The sequence below is a fragment of the Danaus plexippus genome, assembly GCF_018135715.1.
Source record: "Danaus plexippus chromosome 13 unlocalized genomic scaffold, MEX_DaPlex mxdp_15, whole genome shotgun sequence".
NCBI classification, from domain to species: Eukaryota; Metazoa; Arthropoda; class Insecta; order Lepidoptera; family Nymphalidae; genus Danaus; species Danaus plexippus.
This window is the reverse complement of record NW_026869849.1, coordinates 7458675-7474580: the sequence shown is the minus strand read 5'-3', so window position 1 is coordinate 7474580 and position 15906 is coordinate 7458675. Positions and strand designations below refer to the sequence as shown.

General features: G+C 37.7%; 1 protein-coding gene across 1 annotated transcript in view; it reads left to right on the top strand.

Annotated features, from left to right (window-relative positions):
* LOC116770304 (uncharacterized) overlaps window positions 1-15906 on the top strand; it is a 37473-nt gene that overhangs the window by 628 nt on the left and 20939 nt on the right. Inside the window, exon 3 of the mRNA XM_032661722.2 lies at window positions 248-3749. Coding sequence (XP_032517613.2) covers window positions 248-3749 — 3502 coding nt within the window. The remainder of the gene's footprint in view (window positions 1-247; window positions 3750-15906) is intronic.

Sequence of the window (15906 nt, the reverse complement as noted above, 5' to 3'; positions counted from 1 at the left end):
GCTCGGTCGACCGGGGGCGGCCGGGGGCGGACGGCGCCGCGGCGCTCAGATATGGATTTAAGATTAACGAGGGCACGCAGCGCGGCGGGGAGCGGCGGGCGGCGTGTTTACGTGCGGGTGCAGGGCGTGCAGGCGCCGATCGATGCTGGGCGGGGCGCGGCGGGAGCGGGGCGCGCGGGCCGCGGGGCGGGGCGAGCGCCGGCCGCCAGTCCGCCTCGGGGCCGCGTTCGCGCGGTCGTCGCCTGAGAGAGTCGTGCGGCGGCCGGAGTGTCTCCGCGGGCGCCCGGCGGCGGCGGCGAGCCTCGCGCCGCCCGCCTCCATGCCGCGCGCGGCCGCAGCGCGCCCCCGCCCCGCGCCCCCCTCGTGCCGCCCCAGCGCCGCGCGCGCAGCTCCGCACCCTCGCTGTGCGACCGTCCGGCCCCTCGTCTGCGGCCCGTGTTCCTGTGGGCGCGCCAGCGAGACGGCGAAGTGCAGGAGGTCCGCTGCGAAGACTACGACCCTCGGAATCGTATCCGTATAGCGCGAACTCCCTCCGGTTGGCGCGTAATCCCGCGCACCGAGATATATAATTCTATCCGTGTTCCCCCGCCCCCGGCGCCTCCGGTGACCCCTCGTGAGCGTCGCCGGCGCAGACGTTCTCGACGTCGAGCGCGGTCCGCGGTGTCCGTCGCGCCCCCCGAGCCGCCCGAGCCCTTGCCTCGGCCCGCGCCCTCCGTGTGGTTGCAGCCCGATCTGGAGTCCCACATCCCGTCACATACTATTGCAGTGCCGCGGCCGCCGCCTACTCCTCTGGATAACCTGCTGGCGGTGGCTGAGCTGGAGTTCAACCAGCAGCGCGGCGAGCGTCTCCTCGAACTGGACGCCTCCTCGTCCTACCCGTTCCTGCCGGGTGAAGAGGTCGCCCGTGACGTCATGTCTTTCGATCTCGGTGAACCGAAGCGAGCTGACGACACGATGTACTTCGATCGGAAGGCTCCTCCCGACCGCGCCGAAGAGTACGCCAGTGAAATCGGTGCTCATAAAGATCTGTTTGAGACCATCAGCGAGGTACATTACCTGCCGGAGTTGGGAGGACCGCACGATGAAGCGTTGCTGGAATCGTTAGTTGAAAAAGGATGCGAAGACAACCAGATACTCGGGCAGGCTTTGGATAAGTTAGCGCATCTGGTTCACGGGTCGGGAGAGTATGCAGAGGAAGAGGCCGATATGCTGCTGAACAACGCGCCAGTTTCGGATATTATAAACCGCCTGGAACAGACGCTGGAATCGCCCGGCCAGAGCAGTATCACTGCTGCTCAGGGTCTTCTCCATTTGCATCATATCGGTGATCACATGACACAAGCGGACCCCACTCAAGATGTAGAACAATCTTACATGACGGAAGAAGTATTTGCCCCGCCGGAAACGTCGCCATGTCCTGTCGAAACCGTACCCGCTGTCATCGAGCAACAAGAAGCGAATGAAGATAATCAAATTGACTATAACATGGACGCTGAAAAGAAACAACAAGGTGAGGTCAGTGTCGATGACTCTAGTTACACCGAACCCGAGGCCGACACGAAGGAAACGTATGAAGATAAGACATACGAGGACCCACACGCTGTATCAGATCCTGATCAAAGCGAAATAAACACAGTCGATGAACCATCTAGTGAAGAACAGCCACTAAACGCGATTTGTCCCCAAAAAAGTGAACAAATCCCAGAAGATCCTGAAGAGGAAACCGCTGAAGTCGCCCTGGAAAGTATTCAACAGATTCAAGAGAGCATTCCAACAATCCAGGACGTACATGATGAATATGATAAAGATATTTCAGAAGAATTGTCGACCAAAGATGATCAACCAACAGACTTAAGCACAAAACATGTTGAAAAGAACATTCCTGCCTTCATGCTCGCCAACGATAATGACACTTCGCATATGCATGACAACATGTCCGTCAACGACGAACAACCTAAGGATTTAACAGTCCACAGGCGACTGCCGACGCCGCACGCCTCGCCGCGTAGGACGGACGTGCCGCGGGCGCCATCCAGGGAGTCGGATGCGATGCAATCACCACAACCCAGCGGCATTCCGGCTGTACCGTCCTCGCCAGAAATATTCACGATGCCGCTCACTAAGAGCAAACAGACACTATTTTTGGAAACTCTTTTATCCTCTCCCTCGCCTAAGATGTACACGTCCGAAGTTACGATAACAAAACAACAGTGTGAACCGTTAAATTTGGGAAAACATAGAAAGTCTGCCAGCCCGACAGTGTCCAGTTGTTCCGACGAGATGAAAAAACTCAATAAAGAATTCGGCGAACCTCAGGAGAAAAAATTGAGACGCGAGTCCACCGAAGACTTGGCGAAGATAAGTAAGGTGTTTAAGAAATGTGGAGAAGAACAGTTATCTAAAAAACCGGAGAAACTCCACAGTCAAACTTATGACGAGGCGACACCTCACCAACAATTCCAACTATTGAAATCGAGCCCAGAATTTCACATTCCGGATCCTCTCTTAGTTCCTAAAGATAAATTAAATTCAATATTGGCTGCTCCCGGCAGAGAGATACCCGCATTACTGTTACAAAGGCCGGAGCTGAGGTTACCGGAAGCGTTCGCTTACCCGGCCGTCTTACAAGACCCGGACATACTCGTCATATCATTATCACAGTTGGAGAATATCATAGAAAACGAGGAGAAGAATCTGACCTCGCCTAAGCCAAAGGAAAAAGAAGCGAAATTAACCTCATCATCTAAGAACTATCCGCGAACAGATCACACGAGCACACCGCAGCCGGATCAAACTAGTCAACCGAAGCCCATACCGTCTATGGACGCTCTCGCCGGCGACATAGACGCGGCAACCTCAGCCGCGCTCAACCAGATGTTGTGGTTACCGTACTTAAGTCAGCTCGAGGCGATGGCGGCTTGCTCTCAAAACATGGACTTCCTGAAAGCTTTGAATTCATCTGGCTATACCGGTCCCAACTATCCAGATCTGTCGCAGATGTTCAACCCCTCCGCTCGTTTCATGAACCCGGGAGGCTTCCCCATGATGCCACCTATGGATTACGATAACAGATTACAGTTCGCAATGTGGCAGGAGGCCATGTCGCACGCTAACGCCTCGTCCTCTCAGAGACCCAAGCCAACGATGGCCGAGCAGATGAAGGAACTTTCGAAATCGAGCGACGTTCAGAATCCCTTCGTGCATTCCACTAAGAGTCATCCCAACAAACCGCACTCCTCGGCACGGACGAGCCCTGTAGCTCACAACTACAACAACCAGAGATCGATGGCCCACAATCCGTTCCTACAAGGGATGTATCCTGGCATGAATCCGAACATGAGGCCCAACATGCCATTGCCGGGACTGCAGATACCATATTTCAACCCTCAGATGATGAGCAACCAACGCTCCCCTCGCACCGGACAGCAGAAGAGTCCGAGCAGTCCGTACTACCCGAACAACAACTACCTGCAATCTGTGAAACAGTCGGAGTCACAGAACCACCAGCGAACACCGACCAGCCAGGAGTCCACGCGGCCTCGGATCAGTGTGAAGTCGCTGCACAACCTGTTGGAGCCGGCGGCGGCGGCGGCCTCGGTGGGGTCTCGTCGGACGGCTGGTACACCGTTGGGCCGGCGTCGAGAGGAGCCCGAGGTCGGCAGCACCACGTCAGGGGAGCCCCCGGCTCACCTTCCGCCGCACCCCCACGACCCCTCGTCCTTCCACCTGTGGCATCCCTTATTCGGCAAGTAAGTCTTTTAGTTTCATTACAGCCACGAGGGCCTTTATTTTTTTCGTATTATTCTGTTCACTTCACATAAACTATGAGCCATGTTTCTTTCTCGTAACCTCAAATGACGCCGTCATATTTTCTACATACCGATATCTCGGGAACGCGACTAGATAAAAAGGATGCCAATAATAAATGCAGATATCTGCACATACTTTATACGTGCCACGGGTACAAATTAACTTATTGTTATCCGAACGTCCTTTAAATATGAATTAACGAGGCGTCTAAACGTTTTTTTTACAAAAACATTTGAAATTCATTACATCTATAAGAGCTGGCGAATATTTTCGTTGAATACAATAACTTAAAAAAAAAAACAGCATCGTCCGTTAATGAAACAATAATCGCTTACACATTATGCTATGGAAGCCAATTTTTATATATGATGGCTGCATACTATTTGACATTAGAATACAATTTTGACGCACAACTTCTAAGTATGATAGTGAAGCAAGTGATAATGCCTAAACCTTCCGTAACACAAACCAATATTTAATCTCATTGACCGAACAGTTATATTAAGTAACGATATATTGTCAAAGTTCTCACAGAGCCATTAAGTTCATTACACCATTATATCCGGCCATTACACATAACTACCGATTTCTTTTGAAGAAACATGGTAATAACGAACTATTAATTATACATATGAATTGTATCATCATCGTGTAGCATTGAAAGAGCGTTATTCCTTTACGATATTATACAAGCCTCGGGCCCCGACTCCGTTTGCCTGTTAATCGCACCTCAATCAGGTTTATTTGAGATCATATTGTGTGATTACCGAATTTATTTTCATATCTATTGGAAGATCTTTTCCTTTGAATGCTCTGCTTACTCTGTCTGCTCCGTTTTAAAAATAAACGTATGATTCTATCAAAATATAAGAGTTTTAAGATTGTAATAAAACAATGCGCATCGGGTTCAGTAGTCGATGTCTGGTAAAAATTTTGTGTTACACTGTTGTCTGTTGACCAATTACATTATTATGTCGTAAAAAGCGAAAGCCTAACAACACAATTACATTTTTCCGGTCAACAATAAAGTGAAATTTAAGAGATAATTCGCTTTAATTATTTCAATAATAACAAGAGCTTTCAACATTTTCCACGTAAATAACGTTTTAAACTAAAGTACACATTTTATGGACAGAGCCCAATTAAAGCACAGGGTGTGTTGTAACAAGACTTTGTATTTAGGGAACATGTTACACAAACAGCCTAAAGGATTACATTTTATAAAAATTTCATTAAAATTCAACCCTTCCATAAACCAAACATTATACCGACAAGGAAACAAAAATGTTAATTGTTTGAAGCAATCTGAATATCTCATTGGAACCTTTTAACTTTATTTCGCACTTATATTTGATTGAATTTTTAAACTTTCTCCTTAAATTTTCTAACCTTATTTTATAGATGAATATTTTTTTGAAGATTCTTGTGAGGATTTCTGTGTAATGCTACTATAACAGAACCAGTGAGAGTATTATTATTATAGATGTAAAAATTGATTTTCTTCGGTCATACATTTTTTAAATAAGCTATTTTTTACTTATAATTTTAGTCTGTGTACTTTATAACTACGAGAAATTTTCGTCGTCACACTACAAACGGAGCGTTAAAAGTTTTCATTCACAAACCTTTGCACATAGTATTAAGGTTATTGAATGAGAAAATGAAAACGCTAAGTCCGCAGTAACCGTGAAACTTACAACTTACACTACGTATACAGTTTTTAAATTTTATAACAGATACGATGAATTCAAACCACTGTAAATGGAAAATATTTCAGACAGTTTGGAGAATCTGTCACATTTCAAATCTAGGTGCCCTCCAGTCAACCGATAGTGTCAATTCAATCGTTCCTTAAAATCCACCAATAATAATTCAGTGGTGTAACAGTTTTAATTTGGGACTCTCTGAATCACCATTCTTGGACATTTCTCGAAATGACATCGTCTGACCCAAATAGTTCCAATATAAACACTAAATACGGAACCAAATCTGTCGCCGGCATTTCTAAACAAATTTAGAATTCTAAACTTAAAGAGTCTTATTTGAAACCTAAGAGCTCTTGTTGTTAGAAATTTATTTTGTTAATATTCCTAATATTCCATCACAATCTCAGCCATTAATAATACAACAAAATAATAATATATTACAATAACAGGGCAAAAACTTTGTCTTGTTATCCCAAACATATCCTCAAACAATGTTATATTAATCGAATAAGAGGTTATAAGCAATTATTTGTTATCAAATTATTGTTGTTAAATTATAAAATAATATTTATAACACAAACAATGCGGAAATACATGAGGTGACATACGAAAAGTTTTTCTTCCTTTAGAGGCGCACTAATGTAGATATATTTTTGGGTTATTGAAAATTTATTTTATTGGAAGTTAATTTAATTCAAACAGAAATCTATGATTTTTTTTAAAGTTATATACTCAGTACGCTTACAACAAGTTTCCATCGTCACACTACATACGGAGATTTAATAGTTTTTCATTCATAGATCATGTCACATTATAGCATTAACGTAGATCATTGAATGAGAAACGTGAGACCATTCGTATGCAGTGGGCATATGGAAACTTGGAGTAACAACACTGAACTCATGATATATTAAAGTGAGGGTTCCCTTGCAGCTCGTATTATATATAACACAATATATTTAATTCCCACACAGCATCGAATTCGTATAAGATTTTCGGAACAAACCGGGCGGGGTTGCTTCGCTAGTCACAGATAATATTAAAATCGGAGCTCTCGGAAGTCATGAACACAATAAATATTCCCGTAGTAACGCGATTAATAATAATAACTTTAATGTTTAATTACATAGAAAAAATATATACGGAGTTCGTGGGTTATGTAGTTATTATTGTACATATGTATTATATATATCATATACATGTACGTATCGTATTGTTGCCTTTGACATGCCGACGGTGGATCAATTAATTCGGTAGTATTTAATTAGAACCAGCCGTGCTATAGTTAAATGTATTACCGATAATCAATATATGAAGATATCAATCAGCTCCAATTGATTGATGTTATATAATTAATATTAATCGATATAAGTATGAGGGCCAATTCAATAACTTCAATACAACGTAAGAAGCTTTTATTCCATATATTTTTAATATTTTACCTTAAAACAGAGAAGTCCTTGAAGTTTTAATAATTCAAGTGTATTTTCCATCGTTTCAAGGTCCAGTGTCCAGTTAGTATTATGTTTAATTTATTAAAGTAAAGTCGTGGGAAGCGACCGCTGATAGTAATTGTCAGACTTAAATCAATACACGTTATACTTTCATACAAATAAAGCTGGTTCTGATAGATGTAACTACATATATTAAATATAAAGGTTAAACGTTTCGGGAACTAGCTTGTACGTTCAAAGGTAATCTCGACAGCACGAAAAGCGAATTACTTTGGACGATTCACCAAAATGTCAAACCAAATCAGACATATTTAGCAAATGTCAAACATGATTGATGTTACAACCATAATGGCGCAGTTCTTTCTAGTGATGTACATCTTTAAACGATTTTAAAATACTCTGTGACTGTATGTTCAATTCTTTTGTATGACGGTTGAGCAATTAAATTAAAAATATATCATGAATTAAAAAACTGTTTACTAATTACTCACGAGATCACACAGAAAGCATCACATATATTTCGAAACGTAATGGATTTGAGTTGTTTTTTTTTTAATTAAAATCTTTTTTAAACATAGTCATTAATTATGTGCCATTAATTTTAAGTCTTCTGGAGCTGATCGTGTGGATGTATGAGTTGTTTTGGCTAGAGAGTGTCTTTCATTATATTACACGAACTCGTCTCTGACGTTATCGTGCCCCGCCAGTGATTGGTCCCCGGGGCAAGATGAAATGTATCAAACAGCGTTCCCTTTCGGCGACATTTTTTAAACCATATTTATTTTTATAATGCTATATATTTTTATATAAACTTATAATGGGCTGTGCGATGTGACGTATGGAGAGGTGGCGTGTTAGTGTTTCAATTGAACATTGCAGTACTGTGTGTTCCGTGTAGTACATCTGTTGTCTCGCTCGCTCTCGTACAAGTCGTAACTCCTCACACGCAGGCCAGTGACTGCGCCCGGGACAGTTCCTTGTATTTATCGATTTTCCTTGAAATACGTATCATACATTCGGATACAAGACGGTTTGACCTCATTCACCATCTTACACACATTTTCCTATTTATCAAAAGGCTGCGTTCGATATAGTAGGTTTTGGATGTATTCGTCGTTTTTTTTTTCAAAATTTCTCTGGTTTGTTAAAAACTTTTTTAAATTTACATCATTAAAAATTTCCTCAGCCGTCCTCCATCTCCGACATCACTAAACACTTCCCTCGCCGAGTCTAATTAATTTTTTTTTCACCTTTATAATTCTAGTTATTTAGCACTCAGACATTTTACGGTACATAGAATTATATAATATACTCACGGTCGCTGAGTTGGAATACTGTAGGAGGCTGCGAGGACCATTTACAAATATGTATATATATTTTGTATAAAAGCTTTCGACTTCACTTTATACCGCACACGTGTATATAATATATATTTATATATATTAAACTCACACACATATAAAACAATAACTACTTCTAGGATCGCACGGCTGGTTTTAATTACGCCAATTAACCAGCAGTCATTAATTTGTTTAGTGCCTGCGATAAAATTACCTAACAGAAACACATATATAATACCTACATAGGTTTTACATTCAAGGTCCTACATTCATTTATATATTGAAAGACATACACGAGGCTCCCGTCAGCAGCGCCCCTGGCGGAACTGTGGGACAACTAAATTAAAAAATACTCTTTATTAGACAGTCCTTGTATTCAATGTTATTATAAAAACAATCGAAAAACTTACTTTTTTTACACAATGATAAGCAAAACAATTGATTAACATCCATTATATATATTTTTAAAGTATATATTCCATAAACAGTATACCTAGTTCTGAAAGAAGTTTGCGATGTAATTGAAAAGCGCTTCATTGGATTCCATTGTTTTCATTAAAAAAAAACAGCGGGATTTTAAACAAAACCGAATACAGGAGTTTGAAATTCGAACGCAGTTTTCAGCAGTGTTTTGAAATAAAGTAAAATGAAATAGAACTACGAACAGTAAACATTCAAAACGGACCGACAGAAAGCACTTCATATTTTATATATACGTAATAACGTTAATTTCTATATTCGTAACGAGTTACCATCAAACATTAAAAAAATTATGGCACGGCTAACTTAACAAATTATTAAATAGGCTAACCGTGTTTAGCGTCATTGTCTCAAACTTGGTTGAAGTTCAACCACCTTTGTCAGAGGCGTGACGTCACAGCTGACTCGCCTTTCGGGGATTACGTACCGAACTTTTGTTGTATTCAACTTTTTTGTACGAATCATTACATCAATCTATCCTACCAGTTAAATATTAAATTTTGTGTTATCTATTATTGGAATTAGCTTTAATTTGTTCTCTTTACAAATCGCACATATCGTTACGTCTTGTATACATTTAACGTAATTAATAACTCGTCTTTTTCAGCCGTAATTGTACTGAAGTCAAAATCACTTAAATGGTCAAGTTAAATTAAATCAATATTTAGACAATATTAAAAGTAGTAATTAAATGTAAATATGATGTCTAAGGCATGTGTGCTCTGAAAATAATTAGCAGAAAATATTTGATTGCAAAACTAACGTTCCAATAAGATAGTAATTATGAAACTTTCTGAGTAAAGATCATTCTTAATAGTTGACAAAACTATTTTCATTAAAGCACAGTTATAAAACTTATATAATAACCTGACACAAGTAAAAGAAAAATAGTTATTGCTTATAAATATCTTTAGTTTATTTGAGCACGATACCCGTGATTAAAATTTTTAAAATTAACATGCTTTTATCTAAAAACATTTCGTTCAAACAATACACGTACATTTAGAACAAAAACGAGCAGATCCTATTAGATTTCCTCTTTTCATTTTAGCATGATAATACATACCTTTGTAGTATAGAAAGTGGACCCTTCCATTGTGACGTTTGCTAACAATAGTTGCCATTTTTGACACTGAGCTAATTTCGTCACACTCTGCACACAGACTAAAAATGAAAGAGAACTCACATTACATTTTAAATGGTTTATTCATGTGTAACTAAAATAAAATTTTATATTTTAACAGTACATTTTATGATAATATTATGTCTTAATAATTATGTCTTTTTATTGAAAATGTCCATTGATGTAAACTTAATCATATAAAAATCCTGAAGATATGTAGATAATGAAAGAAGAAAAAATATGAATTTTGATTTATTGCGTAACTGCCATACAAAATTAAATAGCAGAAAAGTTTTGGAGAAAACCTTTTTAGTTTTAAGCCTGGTAAGTCCAGTTTAAGGTGTTTTTTATGTTGTTTATAAATTTATAACTTTAGGGCTTTATAATTTATAACTTTTATTCAAGAGGTCAAACTACTTTGACCAAAACCACAAATATAACAACAGATATTTAAATGTTCGTTCCGCGTGTTCGAATGGAAAGTTATGTAAAATTACTGAAGCAATGACTTAATATTCAATTATAACTGTGCATAATAATACGTTTCCTGTTTCAATATTAAAAATTAACTATTGAAAATTTTATATAGAAGAAACCAAATTACGTTTAATGAATTAGAATCACAATCGATAGAGACAGACTTTTATTTTTTATTTTTCAATAAGTCGTTAACAGCTTGTTGACAGCTAAAATAGCGTTTCTAGATATATTCGTATTCTTAAGAGCTTGTTTTAAAAACCCGGCCTTGACTCCATTATAATATTAAGCTATTCTCAAGTTAAACCAAACGTCACTTCGGAAATTATAACCTTATAATATTAGGACGAATAAAATGGAAATGCATTTATCGTTTAAATTAATTTAATTGCACCTGATATTAAAATACGTCATTAAATTGACGTGTAATCCGAGTTATCTTTTCGTCATACACCTGCAAGGATTAAGCGCTTCGAGATTTTGAACATCTGTCGATTGCATGATTGAATATTATAGGACTCTAGATACAATGAAGACTTTATTTAATTTCGAGCATCTTTTAGCGATACTTCTGTTTGTATTACTTTTATTGTTATTGTTTGTGTAATTACATTAGTGAGTTTATATCTGTTTGTATAGAATGCTGTTTTGTTCCACAAATTAGCATCGTCCCACTATATACGGTGCATTTCGAGTTTTTAAATTAGTTGATACTATATTGTGAAGGTTTATGAATTGATATTAGAAACGCTTCGTGAGTGGTGTGACGCTAGATGTGGTAAAAGTAAAGATATATTAGTTGAAGCAATAACTAAGACTTATCATATATTAATAATTTATATGAGAATTTTTCTTTGGGATTGTCGTTCACACCATTCTTCTGTAGTAGGTTATTAGGAGGTAGTTTTTTTGCTCGTATACTGATGTCACTATTATTTAAAAATAAAAAAAACATGGACTGTGAGTGTTTAGTTTGTAGATTCAAATAAACATTGGGGAAACTGAAAGATTATGCGGATTTGATAGACGGAACATTTTAAGGTTGGGATTTTTTTTAAGTAGTAAAATATAGAATTACCTTGAGATAGACTGCTTTTAGATAACTTTAAATGCTGTTTGTTTGAAGTCGGAAATCAACTCAGTATACCAACATGATCATATGTATTATGAAAGTATGTAATACTTTTTTCGTAAGATGAAATACGACCTCCAAGTCGGTTCGAAGTTTAATACACAATTTTAACACTAACACATGGTTTCTTAAACCTGTAAATGCCACAGACGAGCATAAATTAACATCGGTTTATTTATTTAAATCAAATGCAGACTATTCCTAAGAGTTAGGACTTTCATTAAATTAATCTACAATCGAGTATGGCGTATTGATTTTGATTGGGAAAAAATTTAAATAATTCAAAAGGCTTCATCTCTGTTCTGTCGGATATACTCGTTTCGCATCCGATCAGCATCCGAGCAGCATCCGACCCGCTCGACGTGGATCGATAAAAGGCAGACTCCCACGAGATCATTCAGCTTTTTACGACGTTTCGGGGCTAATTGAATAAACGTCGTCCTCACTCACTACATGGGAACACAGAGCAGTGACGCGGCACTCGCCACATCATCATAAACATCCCAGCTCTATATTCGGCTCCGGTATCGTAACAAACGCAAAAATTACCTTTCCCACTGTCTATAAAAGGGCCAACTATTTCAGGCTGAGCGTTGAGAAACGTAGAATGTACCTAGCCGTGGGGGGTGGTGGCGGGTCGGGGGGGACGGTCGGTCGATCGCCTCGCCGAGCGGCAACCTCGCGCCGGGGAGAGGCAACCTCGCAGTCAGCTGTTGCTTACATTCAAAACAGTTGCAATGGATGCAGGGTGCAGGGTATCCCGGGGGAGCTCGCTTAGCCCGGATACCTTCTTGTCCATGGCCACTATCGATCTCATCGACTACAGATGTATCACGTGATTTATTCCATACAACTCGAAGCACTCCTCTACGTATGTTATATGTTACATTGCTTCATCCTTACGATTAAATCGCTGATCTGCTACAGAGATAACTCCGAACAGGAAACACGTAGACGTTTTGTATAACACCGAGGGGATTAATGAGTTGAAACACAGTATAGATAGCTTTGATAGCTTTTAATCTCTTCTTTGTTTATCGTATGTAGTATGTATGTGTAGTGTGTAAAATACGTTCAAATTAATATTTATACGTCACTGTCAGAATAATGTCAAATGTTACAGTTATCGACGTACGTTTAGGGCACGTACAGCAGATGAGCTGGATATCTGAAAGCCGTCAAACAGAAAAGGATATTGATTGTTTTTAATTAATAAAATCGGATTTGCAGACGCACTCGCGCCGAGAGCTGCGTCAAGCAATCTATTATTTTTTCAATACAGCGGATTTAAATTTTAAATCTCATCCGATGGACCATTATAAATAGATTGAATTTGAAGCTAGTAAGAATTTTATAAAAAATAATCCAAAGAGTTTAATAGTATGAATTAAGCGCGCTGTCACGGGGGAGGACGTTGTACAGAATCCGAGTTCACTTGAAAGCGATGGATAAAATGAACGTACAATGGAATATTAAAGATATCGCAGATATGAGGATACTGTTATTGATTTTATCTTAACAACTGGTTGTAACTCGTGGCTGATTGCCTCGCTCCTATCCTAGGAGATAGCCATGTTTGATATCAAATGACCAGAGAAACATTTAAACTGTAGTCATAGTAAAAAAAAAATAGAACCTTTTTTGTTATTTCTTGAGCTTTAGGTAAATTCATGTGAGATGTCCATAGATTGAAGGATGCGAATAGAAAACATAATGAAATCGTCTTGTCTTCTCTTGATTTTTTTTTATTTCACTATCCGCTTTTATATTATGTCGTTCACGTGTCGCAATGCTCAAGTATCAGCAGGTCACGTTATTTACGTCTACGAAACGTTTGAATAAATAAATCAGAATATAAAATGTACATATATTTTTTCAAAAATTCACTAGATAGTGTTTTTTTTTTTTTTTGATTTTCAAAGTGTTCAGTGGATTCCACTTTTGACGTGTCGACATTGGCTGTATCATCGTAAACATATTCTATATATTAATAGTGAAATCAATTATCTTTTATGGGTTGCTTGTAGTGCTTGTTGCGTTATTCTATAATTGCACGTATGATAACATCTTAATAATTACAAGGGGCTTATCTTTTGAGAAATAGCTAACAATTTTATTTAATGGGTGCTTTTATTTTGTGAATAGAAATAATTTATTAAGAAGAGAAAAACTAATGTCAATTTCAAATGACATTTAAATTTCATGTCCAGAAATAAATGTAATATAAATCATAAAAGATAAAGTTGACGAAAAAAAGCAAGTTTTAAAATTTGTTATAATTATAATACAGATATTATAAATGCAAAAATAAATCTGACAAATTTTTGTACAAATCTTGAATAGAACTCGATACGATAAAAAATGACATTGTAACGAGAATTACAAGAAATTAAGCAGATCGTTAAATAAAATATACATGCACACTTTTTGTTCAAAATCTTAGATTTATTTCGTTGTTATTACACACCTCTTTGGCGCTTTAAAATAGAATAAATAATAAAACTATAACTAGAAACTGCTATTTATCAAACAGTATAAAATAAAAATAATACTAGAACTTTCCTCACTGGAAAATTGTCAAATTCAATTTTACTTAACGCAATTAAAATGGATGGAATTAAATTATTCATTTAGTAACATTACGTCGGATGTAAAGAGATTAAGGCGAATTGTATTCGCGTAAAGCTAACAGCGGAAGGATTAATCGATGTTTCATTTATAGGTACTATATAAACATATATATAGTACCTATAAATTTAATAACCTCCTTTTAGTTGGACTCCATGGAGTAAAAAAAACACATTGTGAATGCTTTATGCGGCTCCGACTTAATGTTTAGGATAATAAAGTATTAACAATATATGTGCCTTTTATACGGAACTAAAAATTTTATGTATACGTTTTTAATTTATTATTTTAAATAAATACAATTTTTTTTTTTAAATAAATCAACTTCCCCTTAAATTACATGAATCAACTACCTAACTAGTAACTACTAAAAAATTGGTGCAGTAACGTATCTTATCGTTAAAACGTCATTATTAATTTCTGCTCGTAAAGATAACATTTTGTGCTGAATATTCATAACCATCGTTAAACATTGGTAATTACGCCTTATCGTATTACTAATATTATATGAACTTCAGTATCCTGCTGACCTACAAACGAAACGGATAAAAGAAATTGAATTCAAACGTTCTGCTGTATATAAGGGAAGATGGCTGAACCGCTTTAAACTTTCGCTATCGCTAACCTGGTCGCGGCCACAAAAAAAGTGTAGTAATACAAACATTCCATTTTCAAAATCCCAAACAAGGGAGCCGGCGGAAGGAACTGCAGCGGTCGATAATTTGCGTGCGGGGGACGCGTGCAAGGTCACTGTCGCTACACGCGATTCATTCATGCCGGGCTTTTTTTGAATTTCGAACTATTATACGCGATACCACAAAATCAAGTTACTGTCGTCTTAACCTCTGTTTTTTTTCTTAAAGTATTATTGTGGTTGTTACTTTCTTTAACATCCTGTTATTAAATTTAATCATTTATTGAAGGTTGTTAGATTGTATTTGCGAATAGTTTTGGAATTATGAAATTGATGAAAGTTGCGCTACAAACCCGCCTCGGTCTCGTGTCAGGAAAGCAACTTAGAGCAGTGATTTCTCTCAAATGATTTTCCGTTTAGAAATTTAGTTTTCATTTAAAGAGTTCTAGCTCTAACCGGGTTTATAGATATTTATAAAAAAGAAAAATTAATAGTCTTAAAAACACTGAAATGTAATTAATTATTATTTTTTAATTACATAATAATAAGTGAAATAAATAGAAAAATATATTAATATTGTTTATCATAAGACACTTCTCATTCTGTAAGCCAAAGACAATAAGAGTTATTTATGACTACCAGCTTAGTCCATCAGAAAAAAACTGTCAACACAATAAAGATAAATATTTACTACCACTATATGTTTTCATACATATTTTTCTGAGACTTAAGTTTAGCAGACTTTGAATTTCCTTTCTAAATTAAATGAACATAAAAAAATCTCTATTTCAGTCTTCTTTGAACATTTCAGTCATATGTCATATATGACTTATATTCAGCCACATCAGTATTAAATAAAAATAAAATTATATATCTTTAAATATAAATTAAATTGTGTTAATTTTAACTACATAGTTCTATTACATTTTTTTATTTGACCGCAGAGAAAATTAGAAAAATGAGTAACTTTGTTGAAACCACAACGAATAGATTATAATTCAATTAAAAATGTCCCTCTATATAGTCTGTGGGTTGGCGGTTCAACGCTCCGGAGATTAAATTGAATATTATCTATGGTATTTTCTTAAATATATCAAACCATTATTTCTAGATCGATCTAAA